Here is a 15,599-nt window from a genome sequence, read left to right as displayed (position 1 = left end):
TCATAGTTTCCTATCCTTTTTATCCACCCACCCTATTTTCTTCTCTCCATTTTCTTCCCCTAATAAATGATAGAAAATCATAGTTTCCTATCCTTTTTATTCTTTTTTCATCCCTTCTCTCCCCTAATAAATGATAGAAAATCATAGATTCCTTTCATTTTTATTATTTTTTTCATCCCGGAACTTATTGTAGTTTGAAACAATGGGGGTAATGAGAAGAATTTTTCAATTTCATTGCTCAAGTCATTTTCTCCCCCAATTTGAAAGGAACAAAAATGATAAGCCGGGTGAAAACCCTATTTTATTCTCTCCATTTTCTGCCCGAATAAATTATAGAAAATCATAGTTTCCTATTCCTTTTTCATCCCCTCCCTATACACCTCAACCAAACACATCATTCCAGTTCCAAAAAACTGGTCTAAAACAATGAACTACAATTTCTCTGTGCCTTTGTTTGACAACCCAGAAAGTGCTAATTCCCTTAATTTGACTGGGTCGTTCAGTCGTTTCACAAATCACAAGCATGACCCAAAAAGAAAAAGTTGCTACCAGCAAAATTGGTGGATTGTCACCAATACGTCCTGCATCTATTGCACGACAAAACCAAGGCCTCAACAATCAAATGACTAGCATCATAGGTCCTACGTCCCATTGGGTATACCCTTAACCTTTTGCCCTTTGTCCCCCAAACGATTGGTCAGATTCAACTTGACGGTGAATCTTTCTTATCCCTTTTTTTTTAATAAAAAATAATTTTCTAAGTTTAAATTCTCATATATCTATGACTATAACTAATTCCATTTTTATTATTCACCAATGAATTTTTCTTGGGCATATTTATTTCGAATGTTAATACAGTCTACAGAAAACCATGTTGCCACTTTACGAAACAGGACCATAGTCCACTCTTCATGCATCACACCGGACTCAGCTTAGTAGCTTACACATCCTTGGAGCTTGAACAAATGGCTCAGGTGAGAATCAAAGCCTTTTCTTCTTCCTACTTTCATAATAACACAATGAACTCGTGATCAATCCATGACCCTAGAATAGCAAGCTACAAATAGTGGCTTCTGTCTATAAAGGGATTACTTAAAAAAAGGAAACTTTTTAAGGATACTACATGATAGGACTAATATGCATCAGCACAACAAATAGCAACTATGATACGTTAATCAAAGGCAACATGGTCCACAAAAATGATCCTTCACAAGTCACCAACTCAAAATAGAAGAACTAGATGGAACCATAACTCAAATCCTATTCCTAGTGAAAAATTTAACAAGCATCTTTAAGTTTCTGTTGTCCTAGGCACTATAAAGTGAAAGCAAACTGGACAAGAAGGGACCTAGTTTAAACTGCTGCAATCTCTATGTTACTTGCCGCCAATGCAGGCGTAAAGATGTATTCCTCTTCCTCCTTGGGTGAGTGTATGGTAACCAGATCAGGCAAGGGTGTTATGGGACCTACCTTGCCCTTAGGATCCCAATCGAGCATTATCTTCACCTTGATACCAAGAACACCCTGCAACGCAAAAACATTAATTAAAAGATAACTTTTCATACCAAAGCAGGTTGTTGATATGCTAATTGCATTTATCCAATTCTGAAATGAGTTTCAAAGAGCGACTAAGCTAACCTGTCTAAGAAGCACATGCCTCACAGCAGAGTCAATATATTCATTGACAGGCTGGCCAGAGGATATCATGTAACCATCCTTGAACTTCATAGCTTTGGCACGCTGAGCCCTGAGCTTACCACTAACTATAACCTGGATATAGTGACAAAAAGGACACTCTTTATGTAAAGAAAACAGAGCCAAAAAAAAAAAGCTCATTTATCACAGTCAATGGAGGACAAAAGCTTCCTTTACATACCTCACATCCTTTTGCACCACTCTCCATAACGAATCTAAGAACACCATAGCAAGCCCTAAAAACAAGGAGGTTGAAGCCGATTCAATAGAAGTATAAAAACAGAAAGGAAAAAAATAAAGCATAAATCTACAACAAATATTAGTCCTAAGACATCTTTACAAATTATCACTGGACATGGATAAAAATAAAGATGATAACAAACTGATAGGACGATTATATCTACTGTGCATGCGTGGATAGCTCAATAATGTGAACATGCATTTTGCCAAAACATGAATGCTGAAACCATCATAAGCAGTTTTTTTTTTTTTTTGCCAATCCTGATTTGTCCCAGTGATAGCTGTATAGAAGACTTCCCGGCTGGTTTTCTCACTTAAGTTAAAGGTTTTAATACTTCTGAGCTGCTTTCACCTTTTCCAACATTTCATTACAAATTCTATACATAAAATAGGACACATGCACATCTGTGTAACTGCCACACAGAGAGAGAGTCACACTGATTCATGAAGAAATAGATGGAATCAAATTCAGCTACACTAATTTTTTTTTTTTTTATCAGTTCGAATTCAGATACACTAAAATTTAGGAGTTCCCGAACTCCAAGAACTAAAGAACAGTTCAAAAAGACTAACAAAACTCCAAATTTGAAATGTAAGCATTGTTGAGGGATCCTCTTAACCAATTATTTTTGGGAAAGGGAGTATATCACTAATCAATGCTAACCACAAGTGGAGACATTAGGTGAAGCCTTGTTTGGCAAATCATGATTCTTCTATAAGAAATATTCTATAAAATCTCAGAAACAAAGAAGCAAAATGGCAACTCAATGAACATGCTAAATTGATATTCAAAGGTTTAAATACCACTTTTATTGTATTTTTTTAGAGGTTTCACCTAAACCATGAGAGAATGCATGTTTACACGTCAGTGTGTGTGAGAGCACACAGGAGAGAGAGAGAGAGAGAGAGAGAGAGAGTCACACTAATTCAGGAGGCAATAGATACCCTGAAGTTCAGAGACAATACAATTTAGGAGTTCCCGAACTCCAAGAACTAAAGAACAGTTCAAAGAGACTAACAAAACTCCAAATTTTAAATGTAAGCATTGTTGAGGGATCCTCTTAACCAAATAGTTTTGGGAAAGGGAATATATCAGTACAATCAATGCTAACCACAAGGGGGACATTAGGTGAAGCCTTTTTTGGCAAATCATGATTCTTCTATAAGAAATATTCTATAAAATCTCAGAAACAAAGAAGCAAAATGGCAACTCAATGAACATGCTAAATTGATACTCAACAGTTTAGATACTGCTGAGCAGTCTTGAGCTTCCTCAATACCTCTTTATTTTATTTTTTTTACAACTTTCACCTAAACCATGAGAGAATGAAGTTGTACATGTCAGTGTGTGTGCGTGTGCACGTGTGAGAGAGAGAGAGAGAGAGAATCACACTAGTTCATGAGGCAATAGATGAAGTTCAGAGAATACTATTTAGGAGTTCCCGAACTCCAAGAACTAAAGAACAGTTCAAAGAGACTAACAAAACTCCCAATATTAAATGTAAGCATTGTTGAAGGATCCTCTAAACCCATTTTTTTTGGGAAAGGGAGAAGTATATCAGTATAATCAATGCTAAACACAAGGCAGACCTTCTGTGAAGCATTGTTCAGCAAATCATAATTCTATTACAAACATTCTATAAAATCTAAGAAACAGAGCAAAATGGCTACGTATGTTTGTGCATTGTCAATAATGCAATAATACGTTTGTGTATTTTGCCAAGCAGTACATGAATGCATAAACCATCATAACCCAATCCTTTTTTTTTCCAATTTATCCCAGTGACAGCTGTAAAGAACTCTTTTTTGATAAGTAGCTGTAAAGAAGACTTCTCAGCTGGTTCTCACTATAAGTTCAGGATTAAATACTTCCGAGCCACTCTGACTTTTTTCAAAACTTCATATACATATAATAGTCAGGGCAGATGCAAGTATGTGCATGTGTGCAACAAAGAGAGAGAGACAGAGACAGAGTTACACTGATCCAAGAGGCAAAGATGCCCTGAAGTTCAGAGACTTCAAAATTTAGGAGTTCCCGAACTCCAAGAACTAAATAACAGTTCAAAGAGACTAACAAAACTCCAAATATTAAATGTAAGCATTTTTCAGGGACCCTCTTAACCCATCATTTTTGGGAAATGGAGTAGTATATCAGTATAATCAATGCTAACCACAAGGGAGAAATTTCTAAAGCATAGTTTGGCAAATCATGATTCTTATAGTTCGGATGACCAGCTATTGGCTTCTTTCAGTGGCTCTATGTTTGACTGGTCTAGAGCTTGAGGACTCATCTCTAGTGATTCTCTCCCTATGTTCCTTAGCTCTCTCCTGTGTAATTAGTATCTTTTCCTTTCTTTTTCCTTTCTTCTTTACCTTTTCCCTCTGTAATTTTCTCTCTGCCTTATGTTTTTCTGCATAAGGTAGTGTTCTTGAATATATATCTTTATTACTTATCAAAAAAAATATTCTATAACATCTCAAAAACAAAGAAGAACCAATATGGCAACTCAATGAACATGCTAAAATGCAATTTCACTAGGTAGAAGATATACCTCCGGACAGCAAGCCCTCCTAGAAGCTTGTAACGCAGAGACTCTGCCTGAGCAATGGCACAGAGCCCTCTGTTGTTCACTTTCTCAGCATAAAGCTCAACACTGTTCTCGGGAAACTTGAAACGTTTTTGAACAAGAGATGTGAGTTCCCTAATTCTTCTTCCCTTCTCACCTAAGCCCATCAATTAGAAGCACAATCAGAAAATTTAACTTCCAAACTACTACCCAGATAGAAATCAACCCCATGTCTAAAGCTACACCTAAGTACAATCTTTCCCTTCAAATTTCTTCACAAACAGATGCAGCTTATGAGCACACAGAATTGTCATGTTTCTTGGAAACAAAGAACACAAGTCAATGAGCAGAAATTTCGTAGTTCACCTAATTGAGTAAAACATAGTATTAGTTACATCGACCAAAAAACTCTCATTACCACACAAAAAGTTGATTATTTTGCTTTCTTCACATTTTCTCATCAAACAAACCACTGAACCAGGCTAGACCATTTTCATTATTCTTCCATTTCTTAAAATTGTAGTCACCCATCGAAGCTGAACAATTACATTACACCAGACTCCTCATTCACCACCGTTTCCTGCATTAAGCTCATTGATTCCCACTTTTTTTCTAATTCTTTTAATATTCTCAGTGCTCACTCCTCAATAGCTAAAAAATTTTAAAAATTTCAGCTTAAAAAAGAGACTAAAAATTACATCTTTGAAATCCGTAAATCTTTTCAAATGTTTCCTAACCAACTAACCAAACAGATCTATGACAATTGAACCTCAAGTTCCCAAGAAATGTTCAAAAAATCAAATTTCCTAATACTTTCCCACACTTTCTCGGGAACCAAACACAAACTAGTGAAACAAAACAAAACAGAACAAGACAAAATCAGCTTTGAGATTCTAGGCAACCAAACAGATCTATAAGCTAGGACAATTTAACCTCAAGTACAAAATATTAAATACTCGTACTTTCCCATACTTTCTCGGGAAACAAACAGGACCAGAAGTTTACTTTACCGAGAACGTTCTGAGTACGAGTGGCTCTGATAATAATCTCAGTCCGCATGGGCGTAACCCTAACTTCGACGCCCGAGTAACCATCCTCCGCCAGCTCTCTCGTCAACACCTCATTCAGCTCCGCGTAGAACACTCCATCAGCCACAAACTATCATGATTATTCAAAAACCAATAAATCTTCAATTAGTAACAACAATTAACAAAATAACAGTATGTTTGGAAGCAGAGAAAACGCAGGGGGAAAAAAAAAGATAGAAAATTTTTCGTACCTTTCGTTTTTTGCTCATTTGAGTCGCCATGTTGTTGTTGTTGTTGTTTTTGAGAGAAAATGGATCGAAAAAAAGGGTTCTTTGTGTTTTGTGTGTTTTGCCGTTTTGGTTTTTTTGAGAGAAACCCTAAAAATGAAAGAGATAGAAAGTGATAAGAGTTTTGGTTTTGTGTTGTATTAGTAGTACTAAGGAATTATGATCGGACGGTCAGTGGCTGAGGGTTGACATTTTTAACGGTTGTGATTATAAGTCTCTTATTTTGCTATTAGTATTATTATTATTTTTGTGATTCTATACATTTTGAGGGTCGAACTGGATTTGCAAACACACATGAATACATGATTAATCAACAATGCCTAATAAATAGTTGAGTTTTGGGAATTAAACTCAAATTTCTGTGTTGGATTACACTCTTTGAAAATGAGAAATGGAAAACAAATATATTTTTTTTTTAGCTTAATGTAAAGTCATTAATATTTTATTATAAAAAAATGTTATGTCCACAAAATTTTTACAATACTTTCACAAATAAATTTTAAGTATATGTTATTAAGGATTGTTATTGAATATTGATAAAAAAAAATAATTTCAGTGATATATTCAAATTATACTAATAACAACTTATCACTTATAATTTGTTATAAAAATATCATAGATATAATACTTCTTTTTATTATAACTCTACATTTTTTATTTATTTATCAATATGTAGGTTAGCCTAGTGGTAAGGGTTTGGGCAACATGCCTGTCGGGCATGGGTTTTAGTTCTTCCAACTACTACTATTTTACACTTCGTATATTCTAACTAAAGGATGTTTACTTAGGGCTAGTTTTGTACACTATAATAAATGGTAGACCATGTAATGTAATAGTTAATACATAAGAATAGCTATTCAATTGTTTGGTTGTGTTTCTATTACTTATTAAGATGATTGTAATAATTATTGTTTAACCTCTTTAGGGTACGTTTGGTACACTGAATGTAGATTACATTAGGAATAGTAATCTTTATTATTGGGAATAGAAGACATTGTAATGGAATAACTATTATTATTCATAAGTTTGGTTGTTACATATGGAAAGCTTGTAAAAGATGATGTATAGGGAAACTTTATATTTTTGGAAATATATTAATTTTAAAACCTATTATATATACTAAGTAATAGCTATTATATCAATTTTAAAGAGGAATAACTATTCTTCAATTTAAAGAATAGTCATTCCAACGTAATAACTAATCCATATAATAAAGATGCAACCAAATAACCGAATTGTTATTACACATGAATAACTATTCCATTACAAGAGCTATTACAATATACCAAATGTACCCTTAGTAGCTTTATATATATATATATATATATATATTCCAAAATACCCAAAAATATAAATGCTCTATTATTCTTTGTTATTAAATTCTCTCTCTCATGAATATTTATTTTTCCTTTGCTTCAAGATAAAGTATACGTTTGGATAAAAATTATTCTCCTGCATTTGCCTTTTTAAAAAAAAATCAAGTGCAATTAGGCAAACACACAGTATTTTCATTAATGAATAGTAATTAAAAAAATATTTTTTTAATATTTTCAGTTTTAAGCAAAATAAGTAGTATCCAAACGCACTAGAATTTATGTTTTTTTTTTTTTTTTTTAATAGTTCTGCTGACAGAAGCTAATGGATGAGTTTGAATTTCTTTCAATTCGCCCTTTAAAACCAAATAATAATTATAATAATACAAGAAGAATTGCAAAGAACGATTTCCAGCAACGCACTCTTTATCTCTGTTGCGACCATGTTCTTATGTATTTTTTTTTTACTATTTTAGTTTAATGTTTTTAACATGAAAAATTGCTAAACAATAATATTAATTAATTATATATATTTATATTTAAATGATAAAAAAAAGAATATTAAGCCATCCTCATAAAATGTCTAAATAAAATAAATATTTTTTAAAATGGGCATTTTAGGAAATTTGACTAAACATAATGGCATTCCAAACTTTATCATAAGTTACCACCAAACGGTTGAATATGAACAATTATTCCATTATAGCTCCACCTATTTCTTGTAATGCTTATTTCTATTACAATGTAATGACCATTACAATGTACCAAATATACCCTTAGCTTATTAAGGACTTATGAGAAAAATTATAAGATCCACATAGTGGATAAGTGATGTGGTTCACCATTCTACTTAAAAAACTTCCACCTGTTTAAAATTTATTAGTTAGAAAATTTTTTTAAATAGAAATTAATTACTGACTCAGCAATTTTAAACAAGTGGAAGTTTTTTAATGAAATGGTGGACAAATGACGTGGTCCACCAAAAGACTATATAATTTCTCGACTTATGGACGGTGTTTTTTTCTTTTACCAAAAAAAAAAACTTTCTTTTTTCTTATTTGGTAATTTGATAGATAAAACAAAGATGAAAAATTTAAACCATAAATATTTTTGTTGAAATTATTAATAGATATTAGTTGAAATATAAATCTCTTGATAATAATTTTAAAAAAATTATATAAAAAAAGAAGATGTAATGCCCTCTTTAATTTAATTTTACTTTTTTTTTTTTTGAGAAACTAATTTTACTTTTTTAAGAATGAAGGTTTACTGTCTATTTAAAAAAAAAAAAAAAAAAAATGACATAATCTCTCTGTCTGTCTCTCTCTCTCTCTTTAACTAAAAAAATGGTATGATAAATAAGTAAAAAAGCTGTGGCGGTAGTGGCAAAAATGGAATTGAAGCAGGTCTTATCTTTATTTATGTTATCTTTTGTTTTAGCGGGAGGGAATGAAAAACGGTTGGACGAGAGAAACGTAGTGGTTCTATCAATGGCAGGTACTTCTACTACTACTTCTCCTCCTTCAACTCTCTTTCTCTCTCTATTTTCCCATTCTCAAACGCAATGCAAAACACCGCAACACCCTTGTTTCAAATCGAACATCGAAAAGCGTGCTCTCATTCTCTGCTCTGCCAAGAAGAAACTCAGTTTTACTGACCAAATTCTTGACTATATAGAAGGTATTATGTACTCTGGATCATGCACCATGGTGTGTTTTTTTTTTTTTTTTTTTTTTTTTTAAGTACTAAACACCCAATGACCCAACTAATCTTTTAAGCATGTATCCAACTCCAAGTAACCCCATTGGGTTTATAATATGGTATTGTTGAACAATACGATATATATGTTGGTATGTTGTTGATTATGAATGAGTTTATTTAAGCCTTTATCTATCTTTATGGACTTACTTTTGATGGGCCTAATTTGGAGATTAGGAAAATAATTTTGGTTTTGGTGTATATTAAAATGGTGTCAATGCTTCATGAGTAGTGGACTGTGTTAAAATGATATTACTCTAATTACAACTTTCCACTTTTAACAAGTTGTGAAAAAATTTCCATTCTAGCAATATGTTGGTGTGTTACTTGTCTTTTTCCTTGAGTGCTGCTTTGGTTAGGAATGAGTTCCTTTTTGCCTTCATCTATCTTTGTGGACTTATTTTGGACGTGATTCTATAGTATTTTGAGATCTTTCTTTCCCCCTTGTTTTTATCTTACTAGATTATTTTTTAAAGATTAGTATTGCATTGTAGCAACGGTAATTTTTTCACTATCAAAATTTTTTTTTTCCAACACTAAGGTCGCACCTAGATAGGGTATTCCACGAACTTGCTTGCCTGCATGTTTGTATGTGGTGAAAAATTTGCTTGAATTCTCAACTTTAAATTGTCTACGTGGGTGTTTGTATAGGAGGTCCCAAGTTAAGAAAATGGTATGGGGCACCTGATCCCTTCTCTAAAGATGAATCCACTTTTGAAGATGATGATCAATCAGGTAGTTCTATAAATAGCAATTCATGGGTGTTTATCTCTATATTGCTTTTAAATTTTGAAAGATTGCTGATTCATGAATTATCCATTCGAAACACAGAAGTGGAAGAAGCCAGGGATGCAGTTTTAGTAACTGATGGAGATAGTGAGATAGGCCAGGTGTGTGTTGCCTTAATTTGAACCCAACTTCTTTTTGCTAATATATGAAGGGCACAATGAACCTTTTCTTTCTGTTGTTAACAAGTGAATCAACATGAGCAATATTTTATTGCTTGAAAACATGGTATTTTGATTACTTTATGAGTTTCAAAATGCCACTTGATAACTGCTATCTTTATACTTCTATATGCTTATTACTCTAACTTGCACCCATATATATCTAGGCAATTGGAGGCCTAGTCAATTTTATATACTGATATACCTCACATATTCTGTGATGAGCATAACTTTCTGTGTAGTGTGTAGGCGTTTAGATTGGCTTACAGTGTATGAATTCTGAGCCTTGGTTTATCTAGCTTATGTAGATGGTAATATTGTCCTTGATTGTCAAAAGAACTCGAGTTAAAGCACTGGTAAAGGACAAGCAGACTGCACTTGAAGCCTTTGGAACTTATGTTGAGGTGGGTGGATTTCTACTTTTGCTAAAATTACTTCTAGGAGGTCATGTTTATCTTGGCAGTCGCTTTCCCAAATCTTTCTTTTCATTTGAGAAAGATAGATTACGGGTTGTGATGTTCTATGCAGTCAATGGTTGGAGATGCAAGTGACAAAAAATTCTTAAAGAAAGCTCTAAGAGGGGTTCGCACAATAATATGCCCAAATGTATGCATATCTGAATCTTTCTTATTGATTTATGAATTCTATTTCATTGGATAAGCTATAATTACCATCCAAAGTTGTATACTTATGACTTTATGAGGTTGTGTAGTTTGCCAAATGTATACTCTTTCTGACCCTTTTAATGCTTAGATTTGAATCCTCCATCTTTCACCCCCCCCCCCCCCCCCCCACCTTTTTTTTTGATAAGTAAGTTTTGGCTTCAGGGAAAAGGAAATGGGAGATTCAAACTGGTGACCTTAGCTTAATGAACCATGGTCCCCAACCAATTGTGCTATTTGGCGTTGAGTCTTCCATCCTTGTTATCTTTGTGATTCATGTTGTCCTAGTGCCCCTGGTCTTCTCATTTAATTAGCTTAAGTAAGCTTTCATATTGGAAAGCTAAAAGCTGACTTAAAAAAAAAAATCCTTTAGGTGATGAATATGCCAAAACCAAAATCTTTATGAAGCTGGCATACACTAACACTAAAATGGCAGAAGTGTCAATGTTTAAAATGGATATGAGATATGGTGCCACACTGCCATGGCCACAAAAGAGCATCCAATGTGCAACGAGAATTTGTCTCTAAAACATTTACAATAATCTGGCATTTAGATATTGGCATTTCCATAACAGAAAAAAGTCTCCTTGTTTCAGTGTTTTTGTTGAAACTCAAACCATACAAGCTTTAGCTGTCCATGCAAAAGTCATATATATATATATATATTGGTTATATTTGCAACAGCTTAATTATATAAAATTATTTATTCGTAGATTAATTGCTTCTCTACCACATCAGGGCATTCCTATTATTTAAGGTCATCTTTCCTATCTACCTAAGTATTCTGTTTAATGTTTTGTCAGGAAGGTTTCTTATCCAATGTTGAGGGCTTGAAAGGGGTGCAACATGTAGTTCTCTTATCTCAGGTATCTGTCTTCTTCTTTGGTGTGCTTGTCTAAACATGAAACATCATCAATTTAAGTAAATTCTTGTTTGTTATTGTGGTTTGATAAGGTTGCAGTTGTCTGCTTATAGAGGTTCTGGTGGCATTCAAGCTCTCATGAAAAGCAATGCTAGAAAATTAGCTGAGCAAGATGAATCGTTGCTGATGGCCTCAGGAATCCCTTACACTATCGTCAGGGCTGGATTGTTACAAAGCACTCCAGGTGGACAACAAGGTTTTAGCTTTGAGGAGGTATTACTCTTCTCCTTTTACCATGAATAGGATAGAATTGAATCTATGGTGCTTGGTTTTCAGTTACTCAAATCAGTTGTTTGGAAAAGAAATAATATGTCAGATTCATGAGGAAATCTTGCCCAACAGGCATTGCTGTGTTTTGTGCAGTCTCCTTACATACCCAACATTATTCACCATGCTGTTTCTAGTTTTTTGGACTGCGTTATAATTACTTCCTTTCTCTCTCAACAGATGATTATTGAGAAGCATAAGAGCAACTACCATTTTCTATGTATAAGATTCTTAAGGCTGTTTGCTCATAAGTCATCAAATAATGGAGCAAATTCTACCCACTATTAAAAAAGAATTTACTTATGAGACAGCTTCATGTGTTGGTCATTGCAATGTGTTTTAGGCTTTTAGCAGTGACACGATTGCTGTAGGAGACCTTTTTCATTGGTCATCAGGAAATTGCAGGGTAGTGAATTGTCCCATTTTGTTCTCTATAGCTTTAGGATGCCAGAACTTATTGTTTCCATGGAGTCTTTCTCGAGCAAATATAGTCATCACAAAAACTGATTGTAGACATTGAAGTTATTTGGTTTCACTAAACAAAAGTGCTTTAGTTATTGTCCATAAGCATTTAGGCAAAACATTTTAATGTTATACTAAAGACAATCAATTATAGACCCTTCTCTTCATTTCTAGCCCGAACATAGACCCCCTTTTGATGCACAGAAAAAAGGAAAAATAAATCTTGTTTCTTTGAAGATAGATCATTCTATCAAACTTATTTCTTCAATCTGATCTCATGGCCCTTGAAATTTTGATTCTAACTGAAAATTTTAGGGAATTGGCAAGCATCTGATGGATATTAACAAAATTACCTTACAAGATAACAATAATGAGGTCTGTTCTATTGCTGTTGCTGAGTATCAAACTTCATTTAATGTTCTTCATAACAGGGTAGTGCTGCGAGAGGAAATCTGAGCAAGGAGGATGCTGCCTTTATTTGTGTGCAAGCACTTGATGCAGTCCCACAAAGAGGATTTATATTTGAGGTTGGTAAACATATACTGAATCAAATTTATTGAATGAAACTGATTTGATTGGTCGAACTGTTGTATAAATGTGACAAATGAAACTCCTTTAATGCATAAGCTATAGGCAACTGCTTAATGGTTACCTTTATTATCATGTTGAACCAGATGAATCAATCCTGCCTGGCATGTTTCATGCATTGGACCAGCCGTTTAGTTCTAGGTTCCGGTCTAACATATGGTCATATACACTTCTTTGAAGGTAAAACAACAAAGACGGAGTCATAGCTATGAGAAGTCATCAACAAATTGGTATATACTAAAACAAGTTGTAAACTACAAAATAGTTTGAGAATATGTAGTCGACCCATTTCAAAGACAATACTAGAGCAGTGAAATGATTTTCTTGTCCACGATAAACAACCCCTTATAATTTGTTTGAACCATGTTATTTTCTACTTCATTTTCTTGAAAACTGGTTCATCAAATGTTCTCTGCTTTTTGTGACTATAGGTGGTCAATGGAGATGAGAAGATTTCAGATTGGCAAGAGTGTATGGCTAGATTGATGGAGAAAGCTGGGCAACAGCTTCAATAATAACACCCAAACCATGCTAAAAAATGTGCCAATCATTTATGTTTATTTGTTTTTCTTTGTTATTGGCGGTGTTCTCATGAAATGTTTTGCCAGAGAAAAGGGCATTACAAGTTTGTTTTACAGATGAACTGCATAACCATTAACCAGTAATGATTCAAAGAACATAAGTGTTAGTGCTAAATTTCTGATATCAAGCAGTTGCCAAAGCCCAACATAGATAAGTGTTCCACTCCTGTTTTGATATGTCATGCATAATCGTCTTTTAATGTCTCTATTAGCGGCATATGACATCTTAGAAATGTTATTGCACGATGTTTTCTCATGCAATTAATTAGGCATATGTAGTGTGGAGAATTCACTGAAGGTGTATTGGATCATAGTAATGGATGATTTTTTTCTTCTTCTTCTATTTTGTGTGGAGATTTCAACAGTAGTTTTTTTATTTTTAAAGCAACGTAACAACTTTTATTAAAAAAAAAAAAAAAAAAAAAAAAAAGAAAGAAAGAAAGCCAACCTAAGTACATTGGAAACGTACTATAGTGGCAAAACATCAAAAGCCCAAATTACAATTATCTCATAAATGAGGAAGGGAAAAAGATGAACAAGATGGCAAAACTAGACTTTATACAAGGAGAGTAGGGAGGAAAAAAGACATAATCTCGATAATAGACCGCTCACTGTTCTCAAAGCATCTAGTATTCCGTTCCCACCATATACACTGTAACAAACAATGTGGCATAAATGTGAGACCAATTGGGTGGAGGCACCCACATTGACACAAACTCTCTTTACTCTCCTAAATCCTAATAATTAACAATATGAAAGGAAACAGTAATATAGGAAAAAAAATGTTGGTGTATGGAACAATCTTTACATTCCTAGCTGTCTAATTCTCCACTTCATGTGGAAAGCAAGTCTTTTAAATCACACCTTTCCCATTTTTATCACAAGCTCTTGCGATTTCCCAGATTTATGATACTGTCTTTTTCTTTTTTTTTTTCTTTTTCAAATAAAATAGTGTCTTCTTTATTAATTTTTTTCCCACATTGCTAAAGTACAACAAATACTTGTAGTACACTAAAGTAGCTGGTTAAAGATATAATAACTGAAAGAGATGCTACTGCGAAGAGGCCATTTGTCGAAAATGCAAGTAGCAATTTTTTTTGTTTGGGTAATTCGATAGTTGGGAAAAGAGTTTTGAACCTTAGATGTTTTTGTTAGAAATACTACAAGGTGCCAATTGAGTTACAAGACTTTCGACAAAATGCAAGTGGCAAATTAAAAGCAATTTTTCTCTTCACATGAGATCCAATTTGCTCAACTTCAGAGAGTACATTAACCAAAGCACGTTCAATTAATTATCTAATAATCCAATTAAACTTTTTCTTGCGGTAATACAATGTTGGTCAGCCATATTGCTAGCAAGCAAGCATTCCATTTTGCATTGTTTCATTGGTCCAAGGATCAACATACATAAAGTCTCAACCAAAAATAGAATGTATATATATATATATAGTCAATTTTAAGAGTAGAGAAACCCTTTGATTTTTTAAGAAGAAAAGTCAAATATATTTTTAGAAGTAAGTTCTGAGAAAGCCAGTATGTGTAGCCTTTTTTGGCCATTTGACTTGGATTAGTTCATGGGAGCATGTAGCTCTACCAACTAGAAAGTGGTTAAATCCAACCAGAATGAATTTCTCTTTAATTTATTATGTATGAGTTTATGGAGTAATACCCAGGTCAAATTCTGAACCACAATTTTTTTTTTTTTTTTTTTTTTGTTGTTGGGGGGGGGGGGGGGGGGGGGGGGGGGGGGGGTGTGGTTTGGGTAGGAGGGGGTTGCATAACTTCTCTCTAAGTTTAAATTTGGAAAATGTCAAGAACTTTTCTATTTCAATAATGAGCTGTTATTTTTATTTTTCCAGGTTTAACTTGTCATCTAACTAATCTATTTACCATTGTCTTGTGAGGTTATCCTTGATGAAAATTTAATTCGAAAAAATAATGTAAAAATAGTTAAGATTGGACAATATAGTTCTAAAAACAGAGACTATCGTAAAAAAACAATAAAAAAAAAAACAAAAACGCGAGCAATCTTATTCAACTTTCTTCTTTAATTAATGAATTTTATGTCTAATTTGTTTATATTGTTATTATTAATAAAATTTCAATTCAACATATGTTGATATTTGTTTATATTGTTATTAATGAATTTTATCTTTTATGTCGAATTTTTTATTTACTTTCATATGTGCCTGAGATTTTCTTTCTATTTTATTCTTTTGTTATGTTTAGAATTGATTTTCTTTTGAGTATTTGGGTTAATTTCCATATTTATATTGACGTTG

The 15,599-nt window shown here is 33.3% G+C and overlaps 2 protein-coding genes across 3 annotated transcripts in view; one reads left to right on the top strand and one right to left on the bottom strand.

Moving 5' to 3' along the window:
• Positions 1-1,142: 1,142 nt before the first annotated feature.
• LOC126724967 (40S ribosomal protein S3-2-like) lies at positions 1,143-5,947 on the bottom strand. The gene is made up of 6 exons (XM_050429423.1): positions 5,782-5,947; positions 5,513-5,660; positions 4,488-4,659; positions 1,877-1,931; positions 1,639-1,770; positions 1,143-1,524 (listed from the first exon to the last, which is right to left on the bottom strand). The coding sequence occupies exons 1-6, from the start codon at positions 5,809-5,811 to the stop codon at positions 1,354-1,356; spliced, it is 708 nt and encodes a 235-aa protein (XP_050285380.1). The 5' UTR covers positions 5,812-5,947; the 3' UTR covers positions 1,143-1,353.
• A 2,620-nt stretch (positions 5,948-8,567) lies between these two features.
• The window catches only part of LOC126724965 (uncharacterized), a 69,774-nt gene continuing 62,742 nt past the window's right edge, over positions 8,568-15,599 (top strand). The window contains exons 1-9 of one of the 2 annotated variants that reach the window (XM_050429419.1): positions 8,570-8,810; positions 9,540-9,623; positions 9,720-9,778; positions 10,144-10,239; positions 10,364-10,441; positions 11,301-11,363; positions 11,459-11,632; positions 12,580-12,675; positions 13,168-13,441. In XM_050429419.1, coding sequence (XP_050285376.1) covers positions 8,621-8,810; positions 9,540-9,623; positions 9,720-9,778; positions 10,144-10,239; positions 10,364-10,441; positions 11,301-11,363; positions 11,459-11,632; positions 12,580-12,675; positions 13,168-13,251 — 924 coding nt within the window. In that variant the 5' untranslated portion in view covers positions 8,570-8,620 and the 3' untranslated portion in view covers positions 13,252-13,441. Of the gene's footprint in view, positions 8,811-9,539; positions 9,624-9,719; positions 9,779-10,143; positions 10,240-10,363; positions 10,442-11,300; positions 11,364-11,458; positions 11,633-12,579; positions 12,676-13,167; positions 13,442-15,599 lie in introns of those variants that run through there. The other variant, XM_050429420.1, reaches the window with a different exon arrangement.

Source organism: Quercus robur, chromosome 5 (assembly GCF_932294415.1).
Source record: "Quercus robur chromosome 5, dhQueRobu3.1, whole genome shotgun sequence".
In the NCBI taxonomy this organism is placed as follows: domain Eukaryota; kingdom Viridiplantae; phylum Streptophyta; class Magnoliopsida; order Fagales; family Fagaceae; genus Quercus; species Quercus robur.
The sequence above is the reverse complement of the archived record's forward strand: the minus strand, read 5'-3'. Positions and strand labels throughout refer to the sequence as shown.

Coding starts and splice junctions, on each gene's coding strand:
- LOC126724967 (XM_050429423.1), bottom strand. CDS start 5,811: ATGGCGACTCAAATGAGCAAAAAACGAAAG. Junction 4,660..5,512: donor TCGTACTCAGAACGTTCTCG/GTAAAGTAAACT, acceptor TGATGGGCTTAG/GTGAGAAGGGAAGAAGAATT. Junction 1,525..1,638: donor GGCATGTGCTTCTTAGACAG/GTTAGCTTAGTC, acceptor TTTGCGTTGCAG/GGTGTTCTTGGTATCAAGGT.